A 19,699-nucleotide genomic window follows, 5' to 3' on the forward strand; every position below is an offset into this window, starting at 1 on the left:
CAGGCTATGTTGTTGGTGGACTTGTTCGTTTACGAGCCAGCACCGGCCGAGGCTCTGTCCATCCTAAAACTTTTGCTCCGTGGCAAGCGGCTGGTTAGCTCAGTTGGTTAGTTCGTGTTGCTAATAACGCCAAGGTCGTGGGTTCGATCCCCGTACTGGCCATGAGTTTCATTTTCAGTGTCAAAATTGTGAGTCACTTGCATGTGTATGGTCAAGTGTGCCACATACTTAGTTTTAGTGACTTGCCGAAATAGCTCAGTTGGGAGAGCGTTAGACTGAAGGTCCCTGGTTTGATCCCGGGTTTCGGCATTAGTTGTTGTTCTATCTTTATCCTCTGCTTTGGCTTCAAGGAAACTTCCCACAGCTTTGATTGTGGGCATCAATTGTGTGTGCTACGCTGCTCCTCTGAAAGTAAGTCATGTCATTCGTTTTCATCTGACATTGTGACATCAGTGTTACATGAAAGTTGCTTGTCATTGTTACATGACATTAGGTTGTCGTTAGACAAAGCTACATGAAGTGTGAACTGGAGCGTTCTTGGATCCACCAAAAAAAATGTTTTTTGGAGAATGTGGGCATCGATCCCACTACCTCTCACATGCAAAGCAAGCCCTCTACCATTTGAGATAATTCCCTAACCTTTTTAATTTACCACAAGGAGCAACCAAGAGGGTCCAGTCTTGTCAGGCTATGTTGTTGGTGGACTTGTTCGTTTACGAGCCAGCACCGGCCGAGGCTCTGTCCATCCTAAAACGTTTGCCTCGTGGAAAGCGGACGGTTAGCTCAGTTGGTTAGTGCGTGTTGCTAATAACGCCAAGGTCGTGGGTTCGATTCCCGTACTGGCCATGAGTTTCATTTTCAGTGTCAAAATTGTGAGTCACTTGCATGTGTATGGTCAAGTGTGCCACATACTTAGTTTTAGTGACTTGCCGAAATAGCTCAGTTGGGAGAGCGTTAGACTAAAGGTCCCTGGTTTGATCCCTGGTTTCGGCATTAGTTGTTGTTCTATCTTTATCCTCTGCTTTGGCTTCAAGGAAACTTCCCACAGCTTTGTTTGTGGGCATCAATTGTGTGTGCTACGCTGCTCCTCTGAAAATAAGTCATGTCATTCGTTTTCATCTGACATTGTGACATCAGTGTTACATGAAAGTTGCTTGTCATTGTTACATGACATTAGGTTGTCGTTAGACAAAGCTGCATGAAGTGTGAACTGGAGCGTTCTTGGATCCACAAAAAAAAATGTTTTTTGGAGAACGTGGTCATCGATCCCAATACCTCTCGCATGCAAAGCAAGCCCTCTACCATTTGAGCTAATTCCCTAGCCTTTTTCATTTACCACAAGGAGCAACCAAGAGGATCCAGTCTTGTCAGGCTATGTTGTTGGTGGACTTATTTGTTTACGCGCAAGCACTGGCCGAGGCTCTGTGCATCCTAAAAATTTTGCTCCGTTGCAAGCGGCCGGTTAGCTCAGTTGCTTAGTGCGTGGTGCTAATAACGCCAAGGTCGTGGGTTCGATCCCCGTACTGACCATGAGTTTCATTTTCAGTGTCAAAATTGTGAGTCACTTGCATGTGTATGGTCAAGTGTGCCACATACTTAGTTTTAGTGACTTGCCGAAATAGCTCAGTTGGGAGAGCGTTAGACTAAAGGTCCCTGGTTTGATCCCGGGTTTCGGCATTAGTTGTTGTTCTATCTTTATCCTCTGCTTTGGCTTCAAGGAAACTTCCCACAGCTTTGTTTGTGGGCATCAATTGTGTGTGCTACGCTGCTCCTCTGAAAGTAAGTCATGTCATTCGTTTTCATCTGACATTGTGACATCAGTGTTACATGAAAGTTGCTTGTCATTGTTACATGACATTAGGTTGTCGTTAGACAAAGCTGCATGAAGTGTGAACTGGAGCGTTCTTGGATCCACCAAAAAATATGTTTTTGGAGAACGTGGTCATCGATCCCAATACCTCTCGCATGCAAAGCAAGCGCTCTACCATTTGAGATAATCCCCCAGCCTTTTTAATTTACCACAAGGAGCAACCAAGAGGGTCCAGTCTTGTCAGGCTATGTTGTTGGTGGACTTGTTCGTTTACGAGCCAGCACTGGCCGAGGCTCTGTCCATCCTAAAACTTTTGCTCTGTGCAAGCGGCCGGTTAGCTCAGTTGGTTAGTGCGTGGTGCTAATAACGCCAAGGTCGTGGGTTCGATCCCTGTGCTGGCCATGAGTTTCATTTTCAGTGTCAAAATTGTGAGTCACTTGCATGTGTATGGTCAAGTGTGCCACATACTTAGTTTTAGTGACTTGCCGAAATAGCTCAGTTGGGAGAGCGTTAGACTAAAGGTCCCTGGTTTGATCCCGGGTTTCGGCATTAGTTGTTGTTCTATCTTTATCCTCTGCTTTGGCTTCAAGGAAACTTCCCACAGCTTTGTTTGTGGGCATCAATTGTGTGTGCTACGCTGCTCCTCTGAAAGTAAGTCACGTCATTCGTTTTCATCTGACATTGTGACATCAGTGTTACATGAAAGTTGCTTGTCATTGTTACATGACAGTAGTTTGTCGTTAGACAAAGCTGCATGAAGTGTGAACTGGAGCGTTCTTGGATCCACCAAAAAAAATGTTTTTGGAGAATGTGGGTATCAATCCCACTACCGCTCGCATGCTAAGCAAGCAATCTACCATTTGAGCTAATTCCCCAGCCTTTTTGATTTTCCACAAGGAGCAACCAAGAGGATCCAGTCTTGTCAGGCTATGTTGTTGGTGGACTTGTTTGTTTACGCGCAAGCACTGGCCGAGGCTCTGTGCATCCTAAAAATTTTGCTCCGTTGCAAGCGGCTGGTTAGCTCAGTTGGTTAGAGCGTGGTGCTAATAACGCCAAGGTCGTGGGTTCGATCCCCGTACTGACCATGAGTTTCATTTTCAGTGTCAAAATTGTGAGTCACTTGCATGTGTATGGTCAAGTGTGCCACATACTTAGTTTTAGTGACTTGCCGAAATAGCTCAGTTGGGAGAGCGTTAGACTAAAGGTCCCTGGTTTGATCCCGGGTTTCGGCATTAGTTGTTGTTCTATCTTTATCCTCTGCTTTGGCTTCAAGGAAACTTCCCACAGATTTTTTTGTGGGCATCAATTGTGTGTGCTACGCTGCTCCTCTGAAAGTAAGTCATGTCATTCGTTTTCATCTGACATTGTGACATCAGTGTTACATGAAAGTTGCTTGTCATTGTTACATGACATTAGGTTGTCGTTAGACAAAGCTGCATGAAGTGTGAACTGGAGCGTTCTTGGATCCACCCCAAAAAAAATTGGGGGGAGAATGTGGGCATCGATCCCACTACCTCTCGCATGCAAAGCAAGCGCTCTACCATTTGAGCTAATCCCCGAGCCTTTTTAATTTACCACAAGGAGCAACCAAGAGGGTCCAGTCTTGTCAGGCTATGTTGTTGGTGGACTTGTTCGTTTACGAGCCAGCACTGGCCGAGGCTCTGTCCATCCTAAAACTTTTGCTCCGTGGCAAGCGGCCGGTTAGCTCAGTTGTTTAGTGCGTGGTGCTAATAACGCCAAGGTCGTGTGTTCGATCCCTGTGCTGGCCATGAGTTTCATTTTCAGTGTCAAAATTGTGAGTCACTTGCATGTGTATGGTCAAGTGTGCCACATACTTAGTTTAAGTGACTTGCCGAAATAGCTCAGTTGGGAGAGCGTTAGACTAAAGGTCCCTGGTTTGATCCCGGGTTTCGGCATTAGTTGTTGTTCTATCTTTATCCTCTGCTTTGGCTTCAAGGAAACTTCCCACAGCTTTTTTTGTGGGCATCAATTGTGTGTGCTACGCTGCTCCTCTGAAAGTAAGTCATGTCATTCGTTTTCATCTGACATTGTGACATCAGTGTTACATGAAAGTTGCTTGTCATTGTTACATGACATTAGGTTGTCGTTAGACAAAGCTGCATGAAGTGTGAACTGGAGCGTTCTTGGATCCACCAAAAAAGATTTTTGGGGAGAAAGTGGGCATCGATCCCACTACCTCTCGCATGCAAAGCAAGCGCTCTACCATTTGAGCTAATTCCCAAGGATTTTTGATTTTCCACAAGGAGCAACCAAGAGGGTCCAGTCTTGTCAGGCTATGCTGTTGGTGGACTTGTTCGTTTACGCACCAGCACTGACCGAGGCTCTGTGCATCCTAAAGCTTTCAGCCCATAGCAAGTGGCCGGTTAGCTCAGTTGGTTTAGAGCGTGGTGCTAATAACGCCAAGGTCGTGGGTACGATCCCCATACTGTCCTTGAGGTAGATTTTAAGTTGTTGTTTTTCTTTATCCTCTGCATTGGCTTCAAGGAAACTTCACACAGCTTTGTTTGTGGGCATCAATTGTGTGTGCTACGCTGCTCCTCTGAATGTAAGTCATGTCATTCTTTTTCATCTGACATTGTGACATCATGACAGTAGGTTGTCGTTAGACAAAGCTGCATGAAGTGTGAACTGGAGCGTTCTTGGATCCACCCCCCAAAACAATTGGGGAGAATGTGGGCATCGATCCCACTATCTCTCGCATGCAAAGCAAGCACTCTACCATTTGAGCTACTTCCCCAGCCTTGTTAATTTGCCACAAGGAGAAACCAAGAGGGTCCAGTCTTGTCAGGCTATGCTGTTGGTGGACTTGTTCGTTTACGCGCCAGCACTGGCCGAGGCTCTGTGCATCCTAAAAATGTTTCTCCGTCACAAGCGGCCTGTTAGGTCAGTTGGTTAGAGCGTGGTGCTAATAACGCCAAGGTCGTGGGTTCGATCCCTGTACTGGCCATGAGGTAGATTTTGAGTTGTTGTTTTTCTTTATCCTCTGCATTGGCTTCAAGGAAACTTCCCACAGCTTGAGTTTGATGCCCACAAACATGAGTTTGGTACACTGCCAACGGCTGCCTGGTATTGTGACGCAATCATTTCAATTGTAGTTTTGAATTTCTCTTCATTCTTATTTCTAAGCCAGTTTTATACTCAGTACCATTCAAGCTTTGGCAACCTCAGATGAAGTACGATGTTTTACCGGCTCATTTTGGAGACCAACGTAGACTAGACCTGTAGCATGGACAGCGACGAGGCCCGAAAAGTAAGTAAATTTCTTTCGCTATAGGCCTAGCCTTGAAATGATTGACTGTAGACAGTTTTTGTATTGATTACACTGAAAAATGTATGGAAAAGGGTGCATGTCTGAGGTTATGTGTAAATCCCCTGCTCCCAAAAAGGCTCTTACATATTCATTTTTATTTACAAATACAAAAAAATTGCATGGATGGACATTGACAGGAATAAAACCTAGTATTGACGTGGTTGTACTGTCCTAATACACCCTCACATGGCAATTTTGATCCGCATAGATACTAATCATCTAGACCACAGGGATTGGTGGAAGTCATGCAAAACAGTTTTTTCCGCATTCATGTAAAGATGGCACTGAAGCAGACACATTGAGCACACGTTTGGCATGTCAACGCGTGTTGTACTAATAACATATGCCACCAACAAAGGGGATGGATACAATTTGGGATTTTAACTTTCCTGACCAGGACAGTCACGCAATACTGGAATATAAAATAAAACCAGAAACCCTGAACATGTGAGTAGATATATTATTAATGAGCTAGCAATGCTGTGTGTGCGCTCATCCGGAAAACGAGTGTGCGTGGCTTTTGACAATTCAGTATGGGGTGCACGTCCAACTGACCGTCAGCTGGCTAGAGATCGTGTGTGTGGTGTAACGTTACAGATTCAAATAACCCATTGAATGTCAGAATACAACTACAAGGATTATATGAATTATAGGTATAATAGATTGAAGCTAGTATAAACTTCTGATCATCTCTTATGGGAACATGTAGCACAAATCTATTGCTTCATGCTAATGCTAGCTAGGTAGGTTTTGACCTTTTGGTAGGGGCGTGTCAGTTTTAGCTAGGTGGCTGTCACTGGCTAGAAATCGTGTGTATGGTGTACTGATTCAAAGAAGACATCAGATGAAATTTCAGAATATAAGTCATTATATGGCTAATTGACGTTAGTATCAATTGCAGATATCTGATGAGAGCAGGTTGCATTGTTAGTCTATGCTCGTTAGCTAGCTAATTAATTTTGATGTCAGATCTACTTAGCTAGCTGGTTCTTACCAGTGTCTGGATATCGGCGTTTCAGAGCAAGTTCAACCATCATTTCCCCCCTGGGAATGCTGTGCCATGGTGTTGTATCCCTAGATTAGCAATGTATGTGTGTGTAGCTGTCAGTCAGTGTCATACAGGTTCGATTGCATCACTATCAGAATAAAATGATATGATACCAAGGTAAAACGCAGTAACTGCAGCAAAGGGCAGGTTGAAACCAAGCTAAAAAGCACTAAGTTCAGTTACTGCCATTTACCTTGGTTTCACAGTAACCTTTTGCAGTTACTGCTAATACGGCCCCCATTTTCTCCAAAACACAATACAATAGAGGCAGGAAACGTGTCCACTGACTCGCCAGACATGACCCTATGTGAACCAAGGTCCTCTACTCCACCAATTAATTCACACACAAAACGGTCAACCGAATCGTTTTAGTCATCTCTCCTCCTTCCAGGCTTTTTCTTCTCTTGATTTTATATTGCGATTGGCAACTTTCATAAATTAGGTGCGTTACCGCCACTGACCTCGTTCGTTTTTCAGTCACCCACATGGGTATAACCAATGAGGAGATGGTACGTGGGTACCTGCTTCTATAAACCAATGAGGAGATGGGAGAGGCAGGACTTGCAGTGCGATCTGCATCAGAAATAGAACGGACTTCTATTTTAGCCCTTTGCTATGCAGACGCTCGTTGGCGTGCCCAAGCAGTGTGGGTGCAATAATTGAATAATATAGATTTCTAAATTCATTTGGTGTAGTCAGCCTGTTAGTCGTGATAATGCTTTAAATCCATCACTGCAAATAACTTGACAGTTTCGAAATCGAATACATGTGGATCACATTTTAGGGTTGAGGTATGATTCTGTGGAAGGCTTGGCAACAGACTGCACCTGTTGCAGCAAGCCCAGGCACAACTGGAGCTGCGCTTTATGGAGCGGGCACACCATAAATAAGCCTGTAGACTATATCAATAGGTTAAGGCTACAATATCCTTTCATAGTGTTTATATCAGTACAACAACATAGGTCTATCAGATAGCGGACGTTTGGGGGGCATAGGGCCTACCTTTTCTGGAGACGCAGTTTAATCAAGTTTCAGTTATGACATCACTTGTTTACAATATTAGTCAATATGCCTACTATTTCAAAAAGTGCGGGCAAAGAAGAAGAAAATGTGAGTAGGCCTAGGATAATGCTTTGTTCGTTCTTCATATTAATATCGCTTCACATTTGTATAATTCTAAAGATGGATGATGAAAGTCTATGAGATGAATATGTAGCCTACAGAATCAGTCATCATGTAGGCCTACGGCTAGTTGACTACTTTAAGAATAGTTTAACAATGTAAATGGATCAAACAAATTTGTTTTAGATATGAGCTTGATTCAACATTTTTCATGCAAAGTGAATTGGCAAAAGGGGGAATTATTGCAAACCAAGTGACAGGGATGGGGTCTACTATCAAAACCCCACGTCTAAAAAGTTTTGTCATGATTGTCTCTGTATTTGTAGGGGTTACAGGAAGCCCCAGAGAGGACATTCCCTGTATTCTTCAGAGGAAAACTGGGGGAGAAGGTTAGTGTGATAGTATGACATTCCAAATGATCTGAGATCCTCAATTTCTTTCAAATGAAATGTTACCTAATTATATCTTTTTAATGACTTCCTTCCCATTTCCAGTCCTAATTCCACAACCATTCCCACTGTAGTATCCATTGCCCTGACATTGAGGTTTGTTAAAACACAATCCACAGCTCCATCAGGAGACCCCCGGGTTTGACCTGTTGGACCCCAACATGAGAGTCATGGATGTTAGTTATAACTGCCTCCACGACAAACACCTGAAGAGTTTTTTCCGCCATCCGGAAAGGAAGAAGCGGCTGGTGAAGCAAGGCCTCATCACCTCAAATGAGAAGGCATGGCAAACCTCCTTTTTCTTTCCAAATCTTAAAGTGACACTTATATGGAACTGAGAAAATTGGACAGGTGTAAGCAATATGATAGCTAGGTGAAATGTTTGCCATTTTGCTTAGTTTACACAAATCCAAATCTACAAGTGCATAAGGTCATTGTTAGTGCAGGTTGTAAAAGAGAATGTGTTCTTAATGTCTTACCTGGTTAAATAAAGGCAAAATCAATCAATATTGGGGTAGAGGTTAGAGGTAGATTTGGGATTGGGTGTTTGTACACATGAACTTCCTCTAAAAATGCTCTTTTGTGGCTCCTCCCTTTCAGGTGCTGTGTACGTGTAAAGAGTACAATCGCTACAGTAGCTACATCAAGTCAGTTCAGTTGCTGTGGGAGAAGCAGTGCTGTGCCCAGCAGGTTAGAGTGGTCTACTTTCTAGATGCACAATTATAAAAACACAAAAGCTATATTGTAAGACACACCTTTCCATGCGTTTTATTTCAACTGTGTATGTAACTTGCTGTCGCTCATGGATGGGGAAAGGGTTTTCTGATCACGTGACAACACCAGGAAAAACTTGTGGAAGGCAAGGGTGCAAATGAATCTCTCTCTCTCTCTGTCAGAAAAATCTTTTGAAGCAGTTCCTAGTCTTGCAGCAGCAAGGGGAGGTTCCTTCCCACATCTCACTGACGGATATCAGAGAGTGGCTCATTGCCAAGGGTAGAAACTACTTCAAGAACACGTGAGTGTTATTAGAATCTTTTACCCAAATGTGTTAAAAAAAACATAAGCAAAGGTGTGGAATCACGTTGACCTCCTATCTAGCAATAACTTAAGAAATAGATATGGTGGACAGTTTGAGTTGTAGGAAAATTAAGGTAAATCATGTTTGATGTTCCCTTGTATGTGAAGGTTTCAGAGTGAAATGGAAGAGGGGAAGAACCTTCACTTGGCCGAACTGGCTTGGGATGTGAAACGACGCCTCAGGCTTGAGGAGCTGGAAAGAGAAGTGTGCAGGGAGCTGCGCCTGGCGCGCCGAATCTGCTGGTCGGTGATTGGACAGGTAAGGATGGAACAGCGGCACTCCTAGGGCTGATATCAACTCATAGTTGCTTAAGCAGCATTAGGACCTCAGTGTTTCTGTTGGTATCTTCATCCATTTGCCTCTCTCTCTCACCCGTCTCTCTTAGCCTGGTAGCCAGATGGGAGATTGGAGACCCCTGGGCATGGAGACACACACACCTCTGGGAATGGACTCTCCCTTCAGACACTCCACCTCCTCGATGGACACTCTTTCCAGTCAGATCTCGACTGAGAACCTCGAGGTTGCTAGGCTACATACTGCCAGACCACGTTATGCCAGACCACCAACTGAAAGACCTAGCAGTGACTCTGATCACTCTGGAACCTTGTCGACTGTGACGACCTGCTCACCACATTCAGCTAGCCCGTCAGTGGTAGGTCATTTTGGTCATGAACATGTTCCCAGCTTTCACTCTTTGGGGGCTGTAGACATATTACTGCTTCCCTGTCTCCCATCTCCTGGGAAATCCATATCCAAGTACAGTTGCAAGAAAAAGTATGTGAACCCTTTGGAATTACCTGGACTTCTGTGTAAATTGGTCATAAAATGTTATCTGATCTTCATCTAAGTCACAACAATAGACAAACACAGTCTGCTTAAACTAATAACACACAAATAATTTTACTTTTTCATGTCTTTATTGAACACACCGTGTAAACATTCACAGTGCAGGGTGGAAAAAGTACACTCAGCAAAAAAATAAACCTCCCTTTTTTAGGACCCTGTCTTTCAAAGATAATTCGTATAAATCCAAATAACTTCACAGATCTTCATTGTAAAGGGTATAAACACTGTTTCCCATGCTTGTTCAATGAACCATAAACAATGAATGAACATGCATTTGTGGAACGGTCGTTAAGACACTAACAGCTTACAGACGATAGGCAATTAAGGTCACAGTTATGAAAACTTAGGAAACTAAAGAGGCCTTTCTACTGACTCTGAAAAACACCAAAAGAAAAATGTCCAGGGTCCCTGCTCATTTGTGTGAACGTGCCTTAGGCATGCTGTAAGTAGGCATGAGGACTGCAGATGTGGCCAGGGCAATACATTGCAATGTCTGTACTGTGAGATGCCTAAGACAGCGCTACAGGGAGACAAGACGGACAGGTGATCGTCCTCGCAGTGGCAGACCTCGTGTAACAACACCTCCACAGGATTGGTACATCCAAACATCACACCTGCGGGACAGGTACAGGATGGCAACAACAACTGCCCGAGTTACACCAGGAACGCACAACCCCTCCATCAGTGCTCAGACTGTCCGCAATAGGCTGAGAGAGGCTGGACTGAGGGCTTGTAGGCCTGTTGTAAGGAAACCGGCAACAACGTCGCCAATGGGCACAAACCCACCATCGCTGGACCAGACAGGACTGTCAAAAAGTGCTCTTCACTGACGAGTCATGGTTTTGTTTCACCAGGGTTGATGGTCGGATTCGCGTTTATCGTCGAAGGAATGAGCGTTACACCGATGCCTGTACTCTGGAGCGGGATCGATTTGGAGGTGGAGGGTCTGTCATTGCCTTGGGCGGTGTGTCACTGCATTATCGGACTGAGCTTGTTGTTATTCCAGGCAGTGTCAACGCTGTGCGTTACAGGGAAGAAAACCTCCTCCCTCATGTGGTACCCTTCCTGCAGGCTTATCCTGACATGACCCTCCAGCATGACAATGCCACAAGCCATACTGCTCGTCCTGTGCGAGATTTCCTGCAAGACAAGAATGTCCGTGTTCTGCCATGGCCAGCGAAGAGCTCGTATCTCAATCCCATTGAGCACGTCTGGGACCTGTTGGATCGGCGGGTGAGGGCTAGGGCCATCCCCCCCAGAAATGTCCTGGAACTTGCAGGTGCCTTGGTGGAAGAGTGGGGTAACATCTCACAGCAAGAACTGGCAAATCTGGTGCAGTCCATGAGGAGGAGATGCACTGCAGTACTTAATGCAGCTGGTGGCCACACCAGATACTGACTGTTACTTTTGATGTTGAACCCCCCCCCCCCCCCCCCTTTGTTCAGGGACACATTATTCCATTTCTGTTAGCCACATGTTCAGTTTATGTCTCAGTTGTTCAATCTTGTATGTTCATACAATTATTTACACATGTTAAGTTTGCTGAAAATAAATACAGTTGACAGTGAGAGGACGTTTCTTTTTCTGCTGAGGTTATGTGAACCCTTGGTTTTAATAAATGGTTGACCCTACTTTGGCAGCAATAACCTCAATGTTTTCTGTAGTTGCAGATCAGACCTGCGCAACGGTCAGGAGGAATTTTATACCATTCCTCTTTACAAAACTGTTTCAGTTTAGCAATATTCTTGGGATGTCTGGTGTGAACCGCTCTCTTGAGGCACTGCCACAGCATCTCAATCGGGTTGAGGTCAGTACTCTGACTGGGCCACTACAGAAGGCATATTTTCTTCTGTTGCAGCCATTCTGTTGTTGATTTACTTCAGTGTTTTGGGTCGTTGTCCTGTTGCATCACCCAACTTCTGTTGAGCTTCAATTGGCGAACAACCTTAAATTCTCCAACAAAATGTCTTGATTAACTTGGCAATACATTTTTCCATTGATGATAGCTAGCTGTCCAGACCCCGAGGCAGCAAAGCAGCTCCAAACCATGATATGATGCTCCCTTCACCATACTTTACAGTTGGGATGAGGTTTTGATATTGGTGTGCTGTGCTTTTGTTTTCTCCACACAGTGTTGTGTGTTCCTTTCAAACAACAAAATTTTAGTTTCATCTCTCCACAGAATATTTTGCCAGTAGCGCTGTGGAACATCCAGATGCTCTTTTGCAAACTTCAAACGTGCAGCAATGTTTTTATTTGGACAGTCGGTGGCTTCTTCCATGGTGTCCTCCCATGAACACCATTCTTGTTTAGTGTTTTACGTATCGTAGACTCGTCAACAGAGATGTTAGGATGTTCCAGAGATTTCTTTAAGTCTTCAGCTAACACTCTAAGATTCTGCTTAACCTCATTGAGCATTCTGCGCTGTGCTCTTGCAGTCATCTTTGCAGGACGGCCACTCCTAGGGAGAGTAGGAACAGTGCTGAACTTTCTACATTTATCTACAGTTTGTGTAACCGTGGAGTGATGAACATCAAGGCTTTTAGAGATACTTTTGTAACCCTTTCCAGCTTTATGCAAGTCAACAATTCTTAATCTTGGGTCTTCTGAGATCTCTTTTGTTTGAGGCATGGTTCACATCAGACAATGCTTCTTGTGAATAGCAAACTCAAATTTTGTGAGTTTTTTTAGGGCAGGCAGCTCTAACCAACATCTCCAATCTCGTCTCAATGATTGTACTCCAGGTTAGCTGACTCCAATTAGCTTTTGGAGAAGTCATTAGCCTCGGGGTTCACATACTTTTTTCAACTTACACTGAATGTTTAAATGATGTATTCAGTAGAGACAAGAGAAATACAATAATTTGTGTGTTATTAGTTTAAGCAGAATGTGTTAATCTGTTGTTGTGACTTAGATGAAGATTAAATCTAATTTTATGACCAATTCATGCAGAAATTCAGATAATTCCAATAGGGTTCATATACTTTGTCTTGCCACTGTATTTGGATGATATGATGTAATATGCGTTTGCCACTTTGGTAAATGTAAAAAGTCTAGATGAGGAAGATGATTAAGTTGCAACAATGGAGACCACACATTTGATATAGAATAATTGCAACAACAAAAAATGAAAGGTATACTTGTTATATTTACTTTAAAAATTTTGATATGGATTAACATGTGTTTTGATTTCCAACATACTGTAAATCTTAATCAATTCCGTTGATGTACCTTTCTGTTTTCATTAATACAGATTACTGTTAGGGACTTGCTGCTCATGATTGGGCACATAACAAGCTCAGTATTGGAGGAGGTAAATAGCATCCTGATCCCTGCCTTGGTTGACCTTATAAGGCTGAGAGCTTCAGAAAGTGATGCAGAGAGTATGCTCTCCATCAGCAAAGACACCAACGAAGATTAAACCCAGGGCTCTGTCAGCTGTACATCCCTACTCTCCAAAGTCAATGTGATCTGTCTCACTCAGAGTCCTGACAGTAGGTCCTCCCCAATCTCCATTGACGAACCAGTCACTGCTGTCCAGACTTATTGTAGCAGCAGTTCTCTGTCCAGTGAGGAACGAGCACACTCTTCCTCCAGTCAGATCTCTACTAAGAACCTCCTGGCTACTTGGCCACGTTCTACCAGGCCCCAATCTGCCAAACCGCCACCTGCTAAACCATCACCTGCTAAACCACCATCTGATAAACCGTCACCTGCTAAACCGTCACCTGCTAAACCGTCACCTGCTAAACCACCATCTGCTAAACCACCATCTGCTAAACCACCATCTGCTAAACCACCACCTACTAAACCACCACCTGCTAAACTACGATCTGCTAAACCACAATCTGGCAAACCACCACCTGCTAAACTACGATCTGCTAAACCACAATCTGCTAAACCACCACCTGCTAAACTACAATCTGCTAAACCACCACCTGCTAAACTACAATCTACTAAACCACAATCTACTAAACCACCTACTGCCACTGACTACTCTGGAACCTTATCTGCTGTGGTAGGTCGTGGGCATGTCATCCCTGTCAAACTGACCTTGGCCCCTTTCTCCTCCTTACTCTCCAGCGAAGAGACCAACACCAACCTCCCCTCCAGCAGCCGCCCCTCCTCATGCTCTATCAAGCTTTTAGACAGAAGGAGTGACATTCCTTGCTCCCTGGCTGTGAGCTCTATTTCAACTGTTCCTGGACCTGACTCTAGCAGCAGCCCTATGCGGGAGAATCAATTTGCTACTAAGGTCTCGTCGATCTGCCTCAGCCAAGATAGAAATGGCCAAGGAGGGAGTGTGACACCTCCAGCCCCTTTGGATGTTTCCCTCCCCTCCATTATTGAGCGGGCTGGCGGACTTGTATGTTCCGTCATCTCCCAGTCTTTAGCAATTGTGGAGGCGCGGTCAAGTGTGATTGGTGAGAAGGGCTCTCCATCTCCCACCACAGTCTCCCATTCTCCTACAAGGGTGTTTGTCAGCCACTTAAGGAGTAGCCCATTAGGTGAGGACCTTGTAGATTCAACACTTGCGGATGTTATCTCTGTCCTGAAAATGGAGGGAATTTTTTCCTCCTCTCCGACTTTGGACGAGGAGCTGCTTGATCTCTCCTCCAGTTGTTCTTCATCATCCAGCGAAACACTGCAATGTGTGTCTGTTGGCCCTCTTGGCAGTGGGTCGGAGACGTCCTTCAAACTTCTTGGGGGTCGTACTCTGAGTATTGCCACCCCAACGGCCCATGTTATCACAGAGGACTTAGAAGTCTACAGTGATGAGATCATTGACGAAATCCTTATTATAATGAGGACCAAAAAAGATGATGACAGTGGAAGTGACGTCTCTGGTGCATCAACACCATGCAGCACACCAGCACCACAGAGTCGGTCTTCTTCTGCACTGAGGGGAGTGCTTCCCCATGACAGGAGGATACTCAGCACAACACTGCTTGGAATCCAGAACACACTAGACAGTGAGAACCTCTCAGGAGAGTGCTCCATCTCACCACAGGACAATGCCAGAGTCCTGGAGATGATAAAGTTGCTGCAGAGGCGCCTTGATGGGACACCCTCAGAGTCCTCCATCCATATCACAGATGTGGCTTCACCCTTGGGCTTTCCTCTCCCTGTATCTCTCCATGCTGTTCAGTCGTGTGTATTTGCCACTGACAAAGACCTGAAGGCAGAAAGAGTGAAGGGAGTCTTTGAAAGCCTGAGATCCCAGTTTATGAGCTACTCCATCAAGCCTGTGAGTAACATCATTACCAGGGCAACAACAAAGATGGCTGCCTCCAATCAGGTTAGTTTAGAGACACTCCAGGCAGCATCAGCAAAATCACCTGCTGTGGCTCAGAACCTTATTAGTTCGGTTTTATTTAAAGTTGCCAAGGTGTCCTGCTCTGATGACTTAGAGGGTCTGGGTGATCATCTCAGATGCCCCTCAACTTTGACCAGAGTTCTGACACCTTTGACCTCAGAGAAGGCTACACTGACACCTGCTGTTCTGAAGATCAGAAGGGAGATGTGTAAGGAAGTGGCCACTGAACTCCAGAGTTTCTTGATCAAGGAATCCCTTACTGGCACCCAGACACCATCCAATGGACATGCTTGCACTTCTGGTTCTGCCCCAAGGGAAGCTGTGCGGGACATCCTGAGGAAAACCAAAGAGGAGGCTTCCAACAAAAGCCTGAATAATATTTTCTCTGTTAATTTGGATGAGCGGCTCACAGACTCCATTGCAGATGCCTTATATCCAAAGCTGCATGACACATTGGAGTCCAAGAGAGAGCTGCAGGCTTCTTATTACAGCTCCCAGATCAGCTGCAGCCTCAGCCCCTTTGAAGTTGAGAGCAGCCTAGAGCTCCAGGAGTTCACTGACCCACTATCTGAGTCAGTATTGTGTCTCCTGGATAGGACATTTGGAGATAAAGCTCAGAACTTAAAGACAGGCGGGGGTGTTTTACAATATGTCACAGACCCAACCTATAAGAAGCTTTTGATTGGACCCCACACCAACGATGTCAATGTGGTTGTGCACACGATTGCAGTAGAGGAGTTGCCTGTTGAGGGTTGTATTGCGCAAAGTGAGGCCATTCATGGCCTTCACAAGAAGCAAGAGTTACCTTCTAGCACCAGTGACAGAGGGAATGAGACCCCGAGCCCTACTAATTGCCTGCTGGAGGGTGTAGTGGGCAAACTGATACGGAAGATGCTATTTCAGGGCCTTGACATCCCTGAGTTACCCATGAACGACAGCCGCTCTGAGAGCTTTAAGCCACAGTATGAACTGATTGCGAAGCTTTGTCCTCTGATGGTAAGAACAATCATAGCTACAACCATAGCCAATCAACAACCTACTATTCAAGAAGCAGTGATGTCTTCCGACAACATCCATGTGAAAGAGCTGTGTGAGGCAGGTATCAAACCTCTCAAAGAGAACCATGTACCCGATGACTCTGAGACAAACATCATGGTCAGAAGGGCTTTGAGTGAAATTGAATCCTGTATGATTGAGACCTCCGCCAACGACTCTCCCAGTCTACATTCCACACCAGAGGTGGTTGTAGACCTGATCACCAAGCTGCTTCATGGGTATGAACTTCCCTCAGAGGACTTTGCATCACCTGTGTCATCCCCAACCACCACTCTCTCTGATGTGGCAATGGACATGGTGGTTTCTGTCCTTCGGGACCTGTCCGATTCCCCAGACGTTACCTCAGCATTGGAAATGACCAAGGATCTCAAGACGCCGTACTCCCGCCCCTCAAGTGCAAGGATTGTAAGTGCCCTCTGCAGAGAGCTGGAGGAGCACGTGGGCTCTCCTGATGCTCTGAGGCGAGCTTTGAGGCGCGGCAGCGGGGAGATGACAACAGCCATTGCGAGTGCAGTCACCAGGGAAGTCAACCGTCTGGGTTCAATCGTACCCAAAGTCTCTGTCCGGCCGCTCTCCTCAGACATCTGCCTAAGGACAGACCAGGACAAGGTCACGGTTAAGAGCCGATGTGGCTCGGCTGAGGTGAAGGCATCCCAACCGGTGTATATTATTGTTCATGTAGAGGCGGTGATGGATATCATTGTCCGGCTGCTGTCTCTGATTGTTCCTCGGACCCAGGATAAACTGGCCAGCTGGACCCTAGTTGAGGATGTGACCAACAAGCTGTCCAGTGCTCTGTGGGTGAGGGTGACTAACAGGTGGAGGGAAGCAAATGTCTGCCTGAAGGCAACAGACATCTTTCAGTTGGTGCTGTCGGTGCATAGAAAGTTGATGCAACGCTATGGCACAGAGGAAGCCCTACAGAAGATACTGTGCCACAAGGCACCCAAGCTGCACAAGGACATTGTCTGTCTTGTCACGAACGGAATTATGGATGCACCATCCAAACTTCAAGGCACCAAAAATCTGGAATCTACACTCAACTTGAAAGAATTGACAGCCTTGTTTAATGAAATGACAACCCGTCAATCTTTGAATAAGAAAGCTGAGCAGAGCAGCATCAAGACTGAGATTGAACAGCCGGAGAGGTCCACTGTGGATCAAGTGACATCCGGTTCCAGCAGCTTCATTAGGGAGCTTATATTAGAAGAAGTCCTGATGAAGCTTGTCAAGAAGATATGCCGTTTGCCAAAAAGGACCAACAAACATCAGCGCATCCAGATCAGTGATCTGGTGACTGAGCTGATCCGATTGTTCGATGATGAGGTGGCCAAATATCTGATTGAGGAAATGGAAAGCCAGCAAAAAAGTTTCAATTCTAAGATGACATCGAAGCTGGCAGATGCCATATACACTGACCTTGGGAAGGTCAAGCGTCTGAAACGCTCCTTGAAAATTGACGATTTATTTGAGGATCAGGAGATGCTTTCCATTGTCTCTGACATTGTTTCCCACAAGCTACTGGCCATCTTGAAACCCTCAGTGCCCAACCCATATGACCGCGAGACCTCAGACCTTGAAGACTCATGCAGTGATGATGTGGAGGATGCGGAATCTGAGGGGGTGCATTATGCCACCGGCAGAAAGGTAAGACAAGCTCAGATTACTCTTGAATGGTCATTGGTTGTGCTTTTTGATATCGGCACCAGTAAGTATAGTTGTATAATTATAGGAATATGTAAAGGAAGTGAAATTGATGTTTAATTGTGCATCTTTGAATTCTGATCACAGTCCAAGATGAGCATTGTCCTTAAAGACACTACAGAACAGCCAGAGATGTACATTGCTGTGGATTCTCCACCTATGAGTGAGTGTTCCTGGGGGGAAATGTTCTTATGGGACAATTATGTATAAAGAAGTAATAAATTATTGTTTTATCAGACAATTGTCCATCTGAAATTCTTACATATTTTCATCTTCTTGCCAGTTAAATTATCCAAGTTGAGGAAAGGCATCCGGGGCTTCTTCTGGGGAGTCCAGAAGGCCTGGAAACGCTTGGTCACCTGCAAGTCCTCTGGGTCCTCTGATGGGTAGCCTGGATGACGTGCAGCCCATGTCAGTTGCTTTTGCCAGGCTACATCTGAGGAGGACACCACAACTGGCCTCAATACAACATTTTTATTTTTGTTGTTCATTTCTGTTTTCATTTTGAGTCCCCTAATGCTGCTATATTTGAACCAGGCTGCCAGTGGACTAGCTTACCATTAGTTTATACTCCTTAAGGAAGATACACTATAGGCTACTCAACACCAAAATTCCATCTGGGTCTTTTGATCCCTTATTAGCTCCCACTCCTGTAACTAGGAATGTGATCTTCTAAATGTCATTCCGACATCTACAGCTTCTCCTGTGATTAGGAAGATAAGCTAAGAAGCCCAACCAATTTAGATGTGCTGTACATCTGATGCCATCTCTCTATTGTAATCATTGATCCACGTCCATTGCAGCCTCTAAATTTGATGTAGATATTTAGCCTAAATTAAAGAATTACAAGGAGGGTAGGCCGACAGCAGCTTCTACTCTTCCGATTAGGAAAGTGGTGCTGAACTTTTTGGGCTTTGAGGAACTATGTATTTTATTTTTCAATCACTTACATACTTTTTAATGGATGTTTTAATAAACCATTTGTATTGCAGATTTTGATTAATATTGTATCTTTCATAATTTTTCATTTTAATTTAGGTATTCATTTGATGACATGGGACTAAAGCGTAGTTTATACCCTACATACGTACACAAGAAATAACTACAAGCAGCTACACAAAAAACACTCTACACAAGAACGCAGGATCAGCATTTTGTGAAGCGTTCTTGTGTTGCACACGAAGGGTATGAACTAGGCTTAGTCATTTTATGACTTCTATAAGGGTATATAATGGTATCCATAGTGCAGTATTAAGATATTCATTATGGAGCTTTATATTATAGTAGAAATAATGTAAATGAATAAAAGTGAATTGATGTATGTCAACTTGATGGCGATATTTGCTTGCTCGACAAAGCTATGAAGTTATTTAATTGGCACGGCCCTGAAAGAGGTAGAAAAGGCCTCAAGATGGCAACAAATATATTCTATCAGAAAATCGAATCAATGTATTTATCACATGCGCTGAGTAGAACAGGTGAAATGCGTACTTACATCTTCCTCTAACTCTGCCTTGGCAGAGAAGGGCTTGATGAATCATATACAGTATATTGAATTCAGAGTTTCTAGTGTGAAATACAACATTGCTGTCTGCCAAATTAATTAGCAGTATTAAAGCAGTGTAATATACACTGAGTGTACAAAACATGAGTGCTCTTCCCATGACATAGATGGACCAGGTGAATCCAGGTGAAAGCTATGATCCCTTATTGATGTCACAGTGTAGATGAAGAGGAGGAGACAGGTTAGTGAAGGATTTTTAAGCCTTGAGACTATTGAGACATGGATTGTGTATGTGTGCCATTCAGAGGGTGAATGGGAAAGACAAAGATTGAAGTGCCTTTGAACGGGGTATGGTAGTAGGTGCCAGGCACACCGATTTGAGTTTGCCAAGAACTGCAACGCTGCTGGGTTTTTGACGCTCAACATTGTCCCGT

At 44.6% G+C, this 19,699-nt stretch overlaps 1 protein-coding gene across 3 annotated transcripts; it reads left to right on the forward strand.

The window, feature by feature from the left end:
- The first annotated feature begins 4,880 nt into the window (after positions 1 to 4,880).
- LOC139554761 (fibrous sheath-interacting protein 2-like) lies at positions 4,881 to 19,088 on the forward strand. Of its 3 annotated transcripts, none has more exons than XM_071367869.1 (10): positions 4,881 to 5,081; positions 7,638 to 7,700; positions 7,880 to 8,041; positions 8,361 to 8,450; positions 8,657 to 8,775; positions 8,946 to 9,096; positions 9,224 to 9,490; positions 17,576 to 17,704; positions 17,849 to 17,924; positions 18,045 to 19,088. In XM_071367869.1, the coding sequence occupies exons 1-10, from the start codon at positions 5,058 to 5,060 to the stop codon at positions 18,149 to 18,151; spliced, it is 1,188 nt and encodes a 395-aa protein (XP_071223970.1). In that variant the 5' UTR covers positions 4,881 to 5,057; the 3' UTR covers positions 18,152 to 19,088. The 3 variants fall into 3 exon arrangements, with proteins under 3 accessions (XP_071223970.1, XP_071223972.1, XP_071223971.1); XM_071367870.1 differs by lacking the exon at positions 4,881 to 5,081 and adding an exon at positions 5,146 to 5,588; XM_071367871.1 differs by lacking the exons at positions 17,576 to 17,704; positions 17,849 to 17,924; positions 18,045 to 19,088 and adding an exon at positions 12,938 to 14,372.
- Positions 19,089 to 19,699: the final 611 nt, after the last annotated feature.

The sequence above is a fragment of the Salvelinus alpinus genome, chromosome 26 (assembly GCF_045679555.1).
Source record: "Salvelinus alpinus chromosome 26, SLU_Salpinus.1, whole genome shotgun sequence".
In the NCBI taxonomy this organism is placed as follows: Eukaryota; Metazoa; Chordata; class Actinopteri; order Salmoniformes; family Salmonidae; genus Salvelinus; species Salvelinus alpinus.

Coding starts and splice junctions, on each gene's coding strand:
- LOC139554761 (XM_071367869.1), top strand. CDS start 5,058: ATGGACAGCGACGAGGCCCGAAAA. Junction 9,491..17,575: donor ATTCAGCTAGCCCGTCAGTG/GTAGGTCATTTT, acceptor GTTTCCCACAAG/CTACTGGCCATCTTGAAACC. Junction 17,925..18,044: donor TGTGGATTCTCCACCTATGA/GTGAGTGTTCCT, acceptor TCTTCTTGCCAG/TTAAATTATCCAAGTTGAGG.